General features: G+C 39.1%; 3 protein-coding genes across 4 annotated transcripts in view; 2 read left to right on the plus strand and 1 right to left on the minus strand.

Annotated features, from left to right (window-relative positions):
• Nucleotides 1-1,216: 1,216 nt before the first annotated feature.
• wfdc2 (WAP four-disulfide core domain 2) lies at nucleotides 1,217-2,816 on the plus strand. Its single transcript, XM_079359340.1, has 4 exons — nucleotides 1,217-1,387; nucleotides 1,553-1,696; nucleotides 1,869-2,006; nucleotides 2,112-2,816. Exons 1-4 carry the CDS (start codon nucleotides 1,294-1,296, stop codon nucleotides 2,243-2,245), a joined length of 510 nt encoding a protein of 169 aa, XP_079215466.1. The 5' UTR covers nucleotides 1,217-1,293; the 3' UTR covers nucleotides 2,246-2,816.
• Nucleotides 2,817-4,326: 1,510 nt separating this feature from the next.
• On the minus strand, nucleotides 4,327-11,740 carry pigt (phosphatidylinositol glycan anchor biosynthesis, class T). The gene is made up of 11 exons (XM_079359339.1): nucleotides 11,298-11,740; nucleotides 10,999-11,176; nucleotides 10,082-10,209; nucleotides 9,819-9,919; nucleotides 9,509-9,683; nucleotides 9,280-9,377; nucleotides 8,231-8,387; nucleotides 7,719-7,919; nucleotides 6,597-6,762; nucleotides 5,961-6,044; nucleotides 4,327-5,873 (listed from the first exon to the last, which is right to left on the minus strand). The coding sequence occupies exons 1-11, from the start codon at nucleotides 11,683-11,685 to the stop codon at nucleotides 5,624-5,626; spliced, it is 1,926 nt and encodes a 641-aa protein (XP_079215465.1). The 5' UTR covers nucleotides 11,686-11,740; the 3' UTR covers nucleotides 4,327-5,623.
• A 746-nt stretch (nucleotides 11,741-12,486) lies between these two features.
• phactr3a (phosphatase and actin regulator 3a) overlaps nucleotides 12,487-14,959 on the plus strand; it is a 30,662-nt gene continuing 28,189 nt past the window's right edge. The window contains exon 1 of one of the 2 annotated variants that reach the window (XM_079359465.1): nucleotides 12,487-12,789. In XM_079359465.1, coding sequence (XP_079215591.1) covers nucleotides 12,687-12,789 — 103 coding nt within the window. In that variant the 5' untranslated portion in view covers nucleotides 12,487-12,686. The remainder of the gene's footprint in view (nucleotides 12,790-14,959) is intronic. The other variant, XM_079359464.1, reaches the window with a different exon arrangement.

Below are 14,959 nucleotides of genomic sequence, written 5' to 3' on the forward strand. Positions count from 1 at the left end.
TTACGTAGCTTAAAAAGCCACAGCTTTGGAGAATAAGTTTCAAAAAGCTGTAAGCAGTTATATATTTTGGTGCAATAATTGTTTACAAGGCCAGAATAAGGTTGAGTAATAAAGTCTTACTATATGTAATAACAAACAAAAAAACATAAACTACAGGTAAAAGCTGAGAATGAAAGGATATTTAAAGGGTTGAACTCAAAACAGTGAGTTGTTAAAGCTGATTTATAGGAAAAATAAACAGCTTATAAAACTCTATCTCCAAATTCATTTCATGAAAGAGGACCTCTCTTATATAAGTGTGTTACGATGTCCATCCTTTTTTTTTTTAAATCTGCTCTGACTGCTCTTGGGAAAGAGCTTTTGTTTTAATGAATATTAACAAAAACAGTTTGTAAAAGTGCCCTGAAAAGCAAGATGTCAATATTGAAAGGACCATTGGAGTGGCCTGTTCTCTCAAATGTCATAACAGAGTGAAAAATAATTATTCTTGCATTTACAAGGAAAAACTTTGGACAAATGAAAAACACAACAAAGGTGTTATTGCTCAACACGATTGAATCATCTTCCATTAAATATCTAACATGTCACTCCTGATTTTGCCAATAGATGGCAGTATGCTGACTGAGAATTCCTGGACAGTTGTTGTCGCAGACAAAAACAGTCACTCTCCTTTGTATTTCTTGTTTGCTGATTGCTGATGAACTAAAAGGCCTCAAATAAAGATTTAAGTTCAAGTAATTTTTGCTTGAAAAAGAAAACAAAAGCAAAGGGGTACAAAAGGCAAGCACAGAGAAAAACAAAGACTGTAAATGTGAAGGAAGCCAAGTTGATGTAACATCAAAAAGACCTTGAAGTAAATGAGGCCAATCGCAGATAAAACTATAATCATATAATTGTCCTCACTATCTACAACGACATGCTCTTTGTAACTTTTGCAGTTAAAGAAACAGGGCAAACAAATGTTGTCCTCTTTCAAATTTTTGTTTCATAGTTTTTTCTGTTGTCATAATAATAATAATTTAGTCAAAATAATATACATAGCAAATTCAAAAATACAAAGATAGATTTTAATGAATACAAATAAATCATTCTCCATTATTACAGACTGAACTATTTCCATTAGCAGAAGCAGATGAGGAAAAGTGTGTTTTCTATGCCATCCGATAAAAGCATGGGATTGTAATTCTGCAGGCACAGGGACCCAGCATTCTGTGATGAAGCTGCTCAGCCTGCAGGTTGTGTACTGGGATATTTGTCCTAACAGGAGAACATTCTTGTGTGCAAGAAGTTAACATGGAGAAATCCTGCCCAGTGGTATATGCGCTGATTTTAACGCTTGCATTTCTGCACATTGCTTTTGCTGCAGAAGCTGATGGCAACTTAACAGGTATGTTTGTTTTAAAAAATATTCTGTATCTCTACAAATTAGAAAAAGTTGTTTGCAAAGATGTCTGCTTTATGACACAAACAAGTTTTATAGCTATTTTAGTACCCCAGTGATCAAAGCTGATGTGTCTCCTTTTGTGATCCATTTTATCTATCTCTCTATCAGTGATTCTTCAAAAGCCAGGCCACTGCCCTCGACTCCTGAATGCTGTCCCATCACATAAGGGCTGTGTATGTGATGATGACTGTCCTGAAGACCACAAATGCTGTGTCTTTGACTGTGGAGCTGTCTGTGTCCCTCCTGCTTTCAGTATGAACTACAATGTTAAACGTTTCTCAAGTGTGCAGAATATTTTCAGAGACTAAACTGACTTTGATGGGAATTCAATTGGACAACAGATTGTCCAGTCCAATTAAAAGCTGTTTTCCAGACTGTGTTACAAATGTCATTCCAATTTATTCCATTTTTCTTGTCCCTATAGCAAAGCCTGGAGTATGTCCTCGCAGGCAGTGGGGTTCAGGCCTTTGCGCTGAGTATTGCTCTAATGACAGTGACTGCCCCAATGAAGAGAAGTGTTGTCACAATGGATGTGGACATGAGTGCATTGCACCATACACAGGTTAGATCTGGACAACCTAAAAACCTTGCATGTCGCGAAATGTTGTGTGATGACCTATGTGTGTGAGTTCTTTTAAACAAGATATTTTTGTCTTTGGTATTTCAGTGAAGCCAGGTCGCTGTGCTCTACCCCAGGGAACCCCCATGTGTGCAGAGTACTGCTATCATGACGGTCAGTGTCCAGGGGAGCAGAAGTGCTGCAGAACGACCTGCGGTCATGCCTGCAGTGAGCCTTGTTGATTTACCAGACAGAAACACTGTCGAGTTACTTTTCATTCAAAATAGAACATGTATCAAGTAAGGAGATTGTCTGTTTAGTGTCACACGGTCATACAGTAACCATTAGTTGTTTTATATTTAAGAGATAAATTCCATTGAAATTCATTAATTGCAAAGGAGTTTGCTATATGTCTTCACTTTAAGCACAAAGAACTGCATATTTTTGTACATTTTTTTGAGTATTTTAGTCTACGGTTGGAAAAGAAAGAACTTTACAGTAACAAGTTAATTTGTTGCCATTACTCAGTCAGGATTTTTTTGGTGGATTGCCATCCATTGTCTTGAAATAATCTGAAGATTACTAGTCGGTTGTCACTAGTGGGAACTTTTATTTGACCTTCTTTTGATGCAATAACCCTTTAGTGCAAAAAAAACAAACAAAAAAAAAACCTTTGAAAGATAATTAAAGCTCTTCAGGTAGAGTATACATGACGACAATATTTCTGTACTTTATATGGTGCTTGCTTACATGTTGGGGGTTTGGATCAATGTAGCTTCAATATGTATTTAAACAATAAAGATTTTACCAGGACTTTGAAAGTTAGGCTTAAGTGTATCATGTTTCTTTTAAGGCTTTCATAGAAATGAACTGGACTGTGAAAACAAATGAAATATGCCAAGAATGAGTAGTTCTTCCTCGTGGAAAACCAATCTCTATGAATGAGTGAACAACTACCATTCGTTATCAATTTTCATTTACCTTTATTTATTGTTGAGGAATCATTGAGGGGAGGCCCTCATTTACAATGATGTCGAGAGATAGTCGAGAGTCAATTCAAGATGTATGAAAATTAGATTTGCATAACTCAAAGGTAACATTATGCAAAATTCACTTCATGTTTTTCAACACTGGCATGTGTCCCAAATCACAAAACTCTCAATTATGAGAAAGGTCCGTCCACTTTCCTGCTGCATTTTTCAGAAAAGGTGTGCTCAGACTTGTCTTTTGAAGATTTCCCCTTTGTGACATCCCAATGAACAGTAAGTAACCTCTCGCCTAGGTGGATGACACTCCTACAACTAGGTGTTTGTTCTGCCCTCTCACCATAAACAATTGGGCATGGTGCTAGAGAGCCAAAGGCACATCCACTTCCACAGGGGCGTGGACAATTCACTTGCATCTCTAGTTATAGACATAGGTTTTTGAGCAGGGCTGTAACGAAGGGGTTTAAATGCATGATAAAGTACGGGATCAGACAGGATTTTTGACAAGAAACTTCACAGACATGTCTTTGGGAGCTCTGAGAATTATTTAAATTTGTTAAAAGAAGGGGGCGGCTGTGGCTCAGTTGTTGTCGCTCAAGTGGAAGGAACATGTAGAGAACATGTCCAATGTGTCCTTGGGCAAGACCCCGAATTGCTCCCCCTGCTGCGTCAGGGTCATGTGAATGAGTATGAATGGGATTAGTTACCTCTGATGTTCAAAATACTTAGCAATCACTGCCATCAGTGTGTGAATGGGTAGGTGTGACATGCAGTGTAAAAGCGCTTTGAATAGTCAGAAGACTAGAAAAGTGTTATATAAGCCCAAGTCCCTTTTGCCATTTAAAAAGTAACATATGTTATAATAAAAACACAGCTTAAATTGCTTTTTTTAACATCCAAATGTAATTATTAAAGTGCAAAAACTGTATAAAGTGAACTTGTCATAGACGTATGTAACAGATTAGGTAAAAGATTTGTTGGTAAGAGTCAAACAAGGCACATAATGCTGCATCCCTTAAACACAGAGCCTGAAGGCAAGGCTCTGCTCTCTACTTGCTTCAGAGATAGCATAGCTTTCAGCTGACCAGAGATCCACATCACATATGTGGAATGCTGTTATTTCCTTTGTTTTTGTTTCATGCTGTTGCCAAACGTGTAGCGGTGAGAATCGCTGACTGGCCAAATACAGAGACATCTGTGTTCGTTCTTCATGAGTCTGCCAGAAGGGGCCAAGTTTGTTTACACAAAAATGTGGGCACTCAGTGCAAGTAATAGAGCTACAGCTCAGCTAAGGGAAACTTCTTTCACAGTTGGTACTTTGAATCAAATGAAGAAAAGATGTTTATCCGTTTATTGAAAAGGAAACAAAGAACATTAAAGATTCAACACAAACCCATTCATTCACACAGCACTGCTTCAAACTTTTGGACAGACAAGCAGCACAGAGAAAAAGTTCACTATTGCAAGTTACTATTACTCGGAAGAGTCCAATGTTTTTCATAATTCACCGTGAACTTAGCTCAAACTGCATTAAACTGATGAGTATGTGAAGTAACAACCTGCCAAATCAAAGGCAAAAACATTCAAACATATACCCAACAGCCAATGAGAACGAAATATAACACACTTTAAAAAAAGTTTTGGTAATTTTTCAGTATTTCTGTAGTCACATTTTATCGCATATATTCAAAAATGAATAAGTAACTTTTAAATAAGGAGGGGATATATGTGGACATTTTAAAATCAGGCTGTGATTCTGTTTGTATTTGTTTTCGGTAAGAGGCAATTAGAGTTGTTGATCTATTAGTTGCTTTCATGCAATGACTTAGTGATAGTACGTATTTTTATGGATTGCTTCATCTTGATAAATGTGTGGATATATCTTTAATTGTGTCAACCATGTGAGAGTAATTATTTTAGGTTTCTGAAGCTGTAATACATGTAAAAGATCTTATTACAGCAGCAGTTATATGGGGTTTGGAGCTAACTGTCTGTTGTTGATGAGTGATTTGTTATGTTATTTGACCATGGCTAAATAAAGCTATGATGATCCACATGTCTCTTTAACAATGTTCTCCTCATTCATTCAACACAGATATAGAAACCCTTACCTTACACTCAGCTTTTTAAAACTATGTCAAATTGCTTTCGGTCAGGAACGCAGTAAGATGAGGACGCTGTATAACGCAGTGCAAGACCTTGAGTGTTAAATTCTTACAAACTTAAATACAGTTATGAATACAAACATTCATAAAAGAAAAACAATCAAACCTTAACAGTTGGAAGCAGTTAGTGCAGCAGTAATCTGAACAGCTTTGGTTCCTCCAGCTTTGTTTTGTTAAACAATAACAAAACACTGACTTTTTAACACAGTAGGCCAATGTCTACATTATCAATAATCATACAAATAATCCTTCAATCAAACAAGAAGAAAAGTATCCTGAACAGTAATGTCCAAAAGACATTTTTGTCTTCTTTCAAAACAAAACCCTCAAGTTGTCTGTACGAAAAGAAACATCCAAACCAGTGCTTCAGACTCAACGTGTCCCTGAATGTGTCACATGTTTACCAGTGGTTACACAAAAAGGAAAACTTCCCTTCTTAAATTAGAGCATGTTGGATTTGTGTCCGGCCTCAGAGTGGCGGCACACCTCTCATTTTGCGGATGATGTTGGCTATCCGTTTAGCCAGTCCTGGGCTGGGCTCTTCTATCTGGAAACTCCGGGTCAGTAGGTTGTAAAGGGAACCATAGCCCACGGCAACCACAGTGCAGGTCAGGCAGATGACATTATAAGGCATGCTAAAGTCTGGTGTGGGCAGGTTGACCAGGAGAGGCTCTGTGTACACTCGTACAAAGTAGCTGGACTCCTCTTTACATGGGAAACTGGAAAATATGAGGGACAAGATCATTTAACTTTCTCTACTGAAACAAATACAAGACATGAATGAGCAGCAATAACTCAATACTTACAAGCTGCTGAATAGTGGGCGTTCTTGAGTGCTGTTAATATCCATGGCAACAATGCTTGGTACAAGTGAACTAATTACTGATGACCTAGATGTGGGGGGAAAAAAAGATTTTTTGTCTTTTTGAATGTTAGAAAGATATGACAGATCCTAACAATAAACCCCAAACCTCAAAAAGAAGTCTTTCACAAGTCGACACATATTCTGCTCTAACATCAGCTGTCAAATGAAAGACCATTTGTTATATAATGTATTTTAGACATTTGCACTATGACACCTTTTTTTTTAACCTTATCTACCATTCCCAACTCTATATTTAACACTAAGAAAACGTTTTAATAAAAAGGATAATACATGCACTGTAAATTAAAATGTGCAAGCTTCCAGTGGGTTGTTTTCAGATGTCATCTTTAGAAAGATTAGAGGCATCACATTTAGCAAAATCTGATTTGTTTTAATTATTTGACAAAAAAAGTTATTAGCAAAAGATCTGATTTATGATGAACACAGTCAGATTGTTTTTTATTATTTGTATATAGTTATATATATCCAGTTTTATGTAAATAAATAAGGTAAAACTGAAACATACATCCCTCCAAATCAGACAGAACCTACATCAGAAGAAACCTTTGTTGCCTACCCAACATAGAAGCCATGGTTGGGATCAGGGGTGTATTCAGTCCACTTGAGCAGAGCCCTCTCAAACTGTACTGTGACCTCAGTGACGGAGTTCGGAGGAAGTTGAACCAACATCTCCAGTAGGTGAGGCCTCACACGGTCCTTAGAGGGCTGGTAGTGGATGTAGCCTACAGTTTTGAGAATATTAAAAACACATCATGGCTAAGTTGTACAACACAATATGAAAACATAACATAAATACCAACCATTAGACAAGTGGGCAGTAAAAAGGCTTTTCTTTTTTAACTTTAACTATGACAGGAAATATGACTCATTTTCACCTCCTTCTGGTGAAAAGAAGCATCTGCATGGAAGTGACTAAAATAATGATTCCTACACAATAACTTGGAAGGTAAAGGTACATATAAAGTACAACATTTTGAAAAAGCATATTTTGGGAATCAGCCTGTTCTCATCTTTGTTTGCTATCACTAAATGGAACTGCAAGGCAAATCACTGATCATAAACTCCTGAGTGAATCTGTACATGGAAGATATTTGATAAGACATGTTTGTTATTGATTGTTTCAAAATCATTTTTAGATAAAGTGAGGAATATTTGGAGCTTATAATCATGCTTTCCATGCATGCATGATGAAGGTGGTGTGACCTGTGATGTACAAGAGCTGCCCGAAGTCTAGAAGACTAGAAAGCCCTACACAAGCTCAAATCCAGTTACTGTCTTTTAAATCTCAGACCAAGGACTGATACTGATATGACATTCTGCTTCTCATGAAGTGACCTGTTGTGACCTGCTTTATTAATTTCTATTTTCTCTTTAAAAAACTAGGAGGCCTTTATCAGGGCAGGAGATGAAGGCTGAAACCTGTTAGCATGTTTGTACGAGTCTGTGACCCTGATGAAATATAGGCTTTTTATTTACATCCCTCTGAGTGCATCAGATCTCTTCAATAACTTCTCGGTTGGATTCCCACACTGACGAGCACCAGAGGGACACTTCTCTGTAACCATTTTTCGATATTTTTGCACACCCATGTAGCACTTCATGACTTTTTCACAAGGCTTTTGGATCCTTTGCAGTCTCATGTTGACTTTTATTCTCTATTCTCCATAAAGTGACTTACTGGGTATGTTGTCCTTTCCCTTGCTGGTGACAGTGAGGGTGTGGATGTAGAGTCGAAGGTACCATGGCACAGAGTCCAGTAGCAGCACAGGGAAAGACCTATAGGGGTGGTTGTTGTACATCAACGTGTGAATCTCTCCCGTCTGCAGACCATAACCAGCGACATAACGCTCCGCGTGGAGCAGGGGACGCAGCATGTCACCTTCAGGCAGCCAAAATGAGAGGAGGTTTTAATGATAATCCATGCAGCTGAGACAAGAAATATGACAGTAAAACCAAATGAAGATTCTTTCATTCTTTGTTAAAAACATCCTGTATCTTAAAACTATCACCATGTGTGACAAAACAACTTGGAATTATCTTTCATTGACCCCCAATTCACAAAACAAGACTTGTCCTGTTTTATTGCATTTAATGATGATCTGGAAAACATATTTTTTTATATGATAAACGATCACACACATCCAGCTATTTACCCAAAGCTGTGTGTCACACTGTGCTCGTCTCACTCACCCTCACTGGTTTTCCACCTGATCAACAGGTTAAGGGAGCGCATAGTGCCAAAGGTGATTTGTTGGGTCAGATCGTAGACAGAGAAGGTCCGTCTGTCCCCCAGCACCACCGCTTTGCTCAGCAGGGGAGTGGCCGGGGTCACCTCAAACTGCTCCCCCTGCAAATGACATCAAATCTCTCTCAGGCTGCAGTTTCACACCTCAATACAGTACATACTATTAAATGAAATATTAGAAATACAACATTCACTTTGTAATCTGCTGCATTGGTGTAAACCTTTTAAAGGTTCCAGTTGAGTTTATTTTGTAAAAATGTACAATGTTAACAACTGCTGTTTTGAATGAGAGCACATTATGTGTCTTTGAGGATCATCTAATGTGGCGAATAGACTCTTTTACTACAAGAGGAATACATCTAACTGGCTATATTTAATGCAACACACATGTAAAATCTAACAAGTATGGTTTGTGATTAATGTGGTCGATGAAAAATGGGTTATCATTGTGTAAAGAAATGTACTTCTGCTGAATCCTTGGGCATAAATAGGACCACAATTTAGTCTCACAAAAATGTGCACACACTTTTTAGAAGAAATACCATTTGTCCCTAAATGCATGCTCCCCGTTTGAAGGAGCAGGGGCCTGATATTCTTTACTAACCCAAAGTTGTTGTGCTATAAACAAGACATATATTTTCTTTTTTGTTTTCTTTAAACAGCACTTTGTCTTTTAGAGGGCAAAATTCCAGCTGCTCAAGTCTCTTTTTTTACTCTGTGTGCTTGGCCTACACACGCATGCAATCAAATGACAATAAAGCTTTGTGTAATTTAATGCACAAGGGGTTTATTTAATTAACCAAAACCCCAATGTCATGACTTAGCTAGTGAAGTCAGGAATCGGATGTTAGCATGATGGCAATAAATACCACAGGTAATATTTCAATATCTAAACTTTTATACTACTCTTGACAGTCAACTTTGGTTTTAATCACTGCATTAAAGGAATGACAAAATCATTTAGAATGGAAAGCATATTATGTGGGAATCAAACCTCGGGATTGTCTGTGACGTCGATGTAGATTTTACTGGACGAGGCAAGTGGACAAGCTTCGGTCAGGGTACGAGAAAACATCTTGAACAGTGACCACTCTGAAGAGACAAAACGCTGAGGTTAACTTTGGCCAGAGTACTGTCATCATGTTTTCCCCAAAGACATTCAGCGCCGTCAAACTCTGGATTTTATTGTTGGAATAATGCAGTTAGAATGTTATTTTGCATACCTCGTTTTCCCTGTGCCGAGGTGTGCAAGTCAAACACCACATTCAGTGTCTGTCTCAGCTCCCAGGAGGAAGTTTTGCACTCCGGGTCCTGACATACAGGTCTGATATGCACTGTCTGGGAATGGAAACTGCTGTGAAAGAGTTTCTCTGATTTCAACAGGACAGCGAGACCAGCCTGTGCGTGCAACATAAGAAAAACAGAGTTAAGACAGCTCTAACATTTGAACAGTAAAGGTTCAGGTCTCATAAAGCAGGTTCAGGATTAAAGTCAGTGTTGGGCACATTTGTATCGACATACAGAAAAACTGACCTTTGATCCACATGGCAAGAGTTTCTTCCAGGGTGTCAAATTCTCAGTACAAACAATCTCTCGTGGGAGGGTAGCATAGCGAAGAAATCGATGATCTGTATCTGCAAGTCCCCCCCCAAAAAAGAAGCTTTTTGATATCCAATAAATCTTTGACAGTTTCAATAAAATGCTGCACAATTGCAAGACACATTATGGTACAATTAGCATTAGACAGTTCATCAATACAGAGATTGCAAATTGAGATGCAAGAAATCTTTTTGTACCATTTCCTATTCCCAGCGGTTTGAAAGATGCACTGGGCTGAACAGTGTTGGTGGAGTCTATGAAGTTCAGTGAAGCACAGAAGATCCCAGACAAGACATTTGTCAGCTCCTTCCATGCGCCATCCACACTAAAAGGAGCAGAGAAGTTGCATATTAATTCATGGAGCAAAACATAAGATAGCCAAGCACACCACAGGTGCAGCCATTTTTTTTTTAAAGTTAAAAGGTTTTGCATATAGAAGTTGTCGAAACAAAAATGAACCTTTGCTTACGGCCAAGCAAGCTACACTGCTTTAATTTTGGTCATCTCGAATTGTTTTTTACGAAGCTGTATTTTACTTATTGGTGTAACCAGTTTTACCTTGTCATGCCTCATGTGTTTGGAGATAGTTATTTCCTAAATTTCAGGTTAGTGTGACACATACCTTTCTCCAGATACATTTCTTTCAGCAAGATCTATCAGCATTGGCAGATAAATGACAAATGAGACTTGGTCCTTCTATAGGACTTAGCAGAACCCTACAATTCATGCACGAGCACGCGTTGTGCTCACGCTCTGTGTTGTTCTCCAATGGACAGACGTGGACTCAGCTGCGCATCCCTATTTTTCCCTTTTCTCTTGAGTGTGTCTATCTAGTAAACTGAGCATGTGTCATAATAATAAAGCAATGCATTATGTACAAGAGGTCACTGTGCTTAGGCCTGGTTTGTTGTGGAGCAAGTCGGAAGGAGGAAGGGGGGGGGGGGCAATCGTGCTTCGGTACGGCATTGTAGAGATTGCGCCCTTAGTCTCAGTCTCGCCTAGCTCATCGATGACAACTGTTTTGTTTGTCTCAGATAACATTTTAATCTCATCATTTGATAAACTAGAGCACATTTCTTTCAATGCTCTGCAGTAAATAAAGGGCCACACTCACTCTGTCACAGAATCTTGGAACCAGACCCAGAGTTCAGCTCCTGGAGGAGAGGGCAGAAAAGGCTGCCCCCACTGCATGGTCCTCCAGTAGCCCTGTGTGAAGGAGATGTGCAGCTCACGCACTGAGAACTTGGAGATCACCTGGCCCAGAGACTTTGGATACAGCCGATAGTGGGATACTAAAGAAACGCAGGATTATACAGAGAGAAGTTATTTTGATATGTTGTAGCTTTAAACATCATTTAGTAAATTCTTATGAGGTGAAGTTTACAAGCCTCATAAAGCTAACAGTTAGCTTACCTTTCTTTCCACTCATGAAATCTGTTTCCCACAGTGTGCGGAACTGGAAGCTGGCATAAATATCTCCTGAGTGCAAGGGTCTGATGACCAATTCCTCTTGGAAATCATCTTTAAAGTGTGGTACTGAAGACGGGACCACTGTTTGATGGGCAGCATCCTCCGGAGGAGCTTCGACCTGAGTAGCCTCCCACTGGACCTCCTCCTCTTCTTCCGCAGGCTGTTCGCTCAAATGTTCGACGGGTTCGGTTTGAGTTTGAGGATTTTCAACAACAGTGGCACGGTGGTCAGTCAGCTGCGTTTCTTGACTTTCTGCGACAATAAACGCTAACCAGCTAACGCAACACAAAATGGGCAGAATAGCCAAGAAGCTGCAACTGTGAGCTGCCATTTTTTCCGGCAGTGGTTAACTTCCGCATTGATGCGTCATACACAGAACCAGCCAATGGGATGCCTCCGGACAGATTCATAAGGCATTGATATGAGCCTTCTTTGTTAGAACCTAAAAAATATTATTTCTAGTGCCAACGTGGAAATACTACATTGTTCATAATTAGAAACATTTATAGAAATTGACTCCTTTTCTTTTATTAAATACATTATAAATTTGAATTTTTAGCCGAATTTCCATATTCCCTTTTCTAACCGCACTTTAGACGAGAGAATTTCTATTTTAGAGTAAAAAAAAAAAAAAAAAGAGAAGATAATCGTTCCACTATTCTAAACCGTTGAGTTCTCCTTGATAGATAAAATTCAATTCAAAAAACTGTTTGTCCCTGGGGGGCAATTTAAACATATATTATACTGAAAAATATCCATTATCAATATACCCTTTATATAGCCTATAATAGCCTATATCTGAATTGATATATTCTAAGTCATTAACTAATAATACTATCGATTAAACCAATCTATGATTACTTGACTTTGGCTACTCTGGCATTTCATCAACATACATTGGATACTTGAACCTATAATAATATCAAATTCTTTTTGCGAGGGGGACGCGTGAAAGAACATGAAAAGATTCTCATTCATACATTTTCAGTATGCTCTTAATATTCAACAATGCAGCATAGTTCTGAAAATGTGGTCGTGTTGCTGGACAGGGACGGGCATCATCGGGTCATTTCACCCCTCCCACATCTACACATCCTAGACACACACGCGCGTGCACGTACACATGCGCGCGCGCACGCACGCACACACACACACACACACACATCCATACACACTCGGAATTTCAGCTCAGCCATGGCTCCCTGGTAGATGCTAAAAGCGGCTGTTGTCAGAGCGAGTTAAATCTGCACTAGCTCGCTGCTTTCCTCCTGACCTTGCCTGCCTCTGGTTGGGTTTTCAATATTTTATTCAGGATTCCTCTGCTGTCTCCCCATGGCTACATCAGATGGACTAGACGGCTGTCTGCATCGGGGCAGATCTCAAAGTGACCCGAACATACTCACCGAACCGGGTATCGATTTGGCTCATGGCACAGGTAAGACAGACGCGACATTGTCTGGATAATTATTATTATTATTTTTTTGCGCGTGTTTTAATTTAGCCGCTTTTTATAGATGCGGCGATGCAACCCTGCTTTTCCGGCTGGATATTAGCGCACAGAGGGATAATTAGCGCATATATGCCAATCTTGGTCGTAAAATATGGACTGTAACGCTGAATTGCGGAGCTGCAAATTGAAAATTAATGTGCCATATCTGCTTCTATGACTGGCTGCATGCCCCTCCAGATTTGCGCGTTTTAAAGACGCCTGTAGCCCGTTGAGCTGTTATGGCTCCAAGTAGTATTTAGGAATCAGCATGTAGGCCATTAGATTTATAATATTAGCTTGTGCAACATTTACAACCTTTGCTGCTTTCTACATAATGCCAACCCTCCTATTTAGCACGAATAATTATCATCACAAATCTGTTTGTGGTCCATGATGTCAGGATGAGTGTAGCCTATTTGATGTCCTATCTAAGCCACCATAACAGCCTCACAGAGCCACATGGGTTTTGATATGTTGCATTGTAAAAAGGCACATGCACACCATTTACAGCTTATATATCCATCCACCCTGTCACCATGACAGCCATGTCATTTCCACCCCTTCCCTCTGCCACATACTGAACCGACCACTGTTATGATCAATGACTGGCAGTCCATGTGATGCATCCTATAGGTGAAAATGCCCCAGTTCAGCACAGCCATGCTCTCACAAGAGATCGATTCAGCAATTCATGGATCCTGCAGGTGTGCTTTCCAACATGGAGCCCTTGTGCAATTCTCTGTGATCTGTTAGTCATCCCCTCTGCATATGGAATAATGAATTGATCTTTCATTAATAAGAGGAGAACACCAGGGAGCAGTCATGCTCTGCACTTCTCTGTAAAGAAACTTAATGTGATGTTTATTGTGTTTTCTCTAATGCTCATTGCTGCTGAATTACCAAAATAGGCTACTTCCAGTGCAAATTTATGGGTTAGTTTTTATGTAAGTGAGGCTATTTATGGCTGTATTCTGTGGGCTTGGAGAGAATCATTGCTCACTCCCACACATGTTGAGTTTTACGCACATGTAGAATACTTGACTGAATGAATTAGAAAAAACAGTGTCATTCACCTTTCAACCAATTAGCACCACGTTTTTACTTCCCTGAAATCACACCTGACTCCACTTATCGACCCATAGCACATTTTGAATGGACTCTTGCTGAATTTAAGCCTTCTATGGATGGTTTAATTCACACATAGGCGGATGTGAAAATGCCACACTGGGTTTTTGACACACCTAAGTAAACAGCATGGTAGCTTTGACGATCAGCAATGCTAGTGAGGAGAGCTAATTCTATTAGGATACATAACTATCAGCCAAATACCCTGGAATTTACACAACCACATCACTGTTTAAGATGTTAATAGACTACAAATAAAAGACACAGTAATACAGTTGTCAATGCAAGGACAATGTCAGTGTCTGGTGACCTAAAGTACATCATAACCCACCCCCTCTCTGTGTGGATCATTGCTGTGCTAGCGTCTGGGACACCAGTCTTTGCCAAAGGATTACTTTGGCCGAGACTGCCTTTTTCCCCCCAGCACAGTGGCCCTTGCAGCTGCAGAGCCTGACACTGTATTCATCCACTTACTCAACACTGAGGGGAAGAGTCAATAGAAACAGCAGCTTCATTTGACCATCGCAGAGTATCCGACCAATGTTCCCTTAGCAAACAGCAGGAGCCTTAGAGAAGGAAAAGTCAGAGCAAATCTGTCCAAAATATTTGTTTTAAAATCTGTGCTTTTGCTATATTGTTGTATGTCTTGAATATGTAAAACTTAATGGACAGTTCATTTTTCAATTTTAGGTATACATTCTCATGTAAAAGTTATTAAGCCATAAGTGCAGTCACTGGAGCTTCAACGGATTAATACATTAAATAAATTGTCATGAAAACATTGAAAATACACCAAATGTCAAATATCCAAAGAGACTTCAAAACAACAACAAAACGTGTTTGCAGAGCTGAGTTGCAGAAATCAAGTACAGCAATTATTTGAACATGTTTAAAACACTGCTTAAGTAGGTGTCAATTACCTACTACCACTTGTGTGAAAATCCATCCTAATAAAGATTTTAAAAAAGCTGATATAATTTAAGTAAATTAC

The sequence above is a fragment of the Symphodus melops genome (genome assembly GCF_947650265.1).
Source record: "Symphodus melops genome assembly, chromosome: 13".
In the NCBI taxonomy this organism is placed as follows: Eukaryota; Metazoa; Chordata; class Actinopteri; order Labriformes; family Labridae; genus Symphodus; species Symphodus melops.

What these genes read in the sequence shown, in the direction of transcription:
- wfdc2 (XM_079359340.1), top strand. Translation starts at nt 1,294, where the DNA reads ATGGAGAAATCCTGCCCAGTGGTATATGCGCTGATTTTAACGCTTGCA. An exon ending in CTGTGTCCCTCCTGCTTTCA is followed by an intron (nt 1,697 to 1,868) that starts GTATGAACTACA and finishes TTGTCCCTATAG; the next exon opens with CAAAGCCTGGAGTATGTCCT. An exon ending in GTGCATTGCACCATACACAG is followed by an intron (nt 2,007 to 2,111) that starts GTTAGATCTGGA and finishes TTGGTATTTCAG; the next exon opens with TGAAGCCAGGTCGCTGTGCT.
- pigt (XM_079359339.1), bottom strand. Translation starts at nt 11,685, where the DNA reads ATGGCAGCTCACAGTTGCAGCTTCTTGGCTATTCTGCCCATTTTGTGT. An exon ending in TTTCATGAGTGGAAAGAAAG is followed by an intron (nt 11,177 to 11,297) that starts GTAAGCTAACTG and finishes GCGTTTCTTTAG; the next exon opens with TATCCCACTATCGGCTGTAT. An exon ending in CTCGGCACAGGGAAAACGAG is followed by an intron (nt 9,378 to 9,508) that starts GTATGCAAAATA and finishes TTGTCTCTTCAG; the next exon opens with AGTGGTCACTGTTCAAGATG.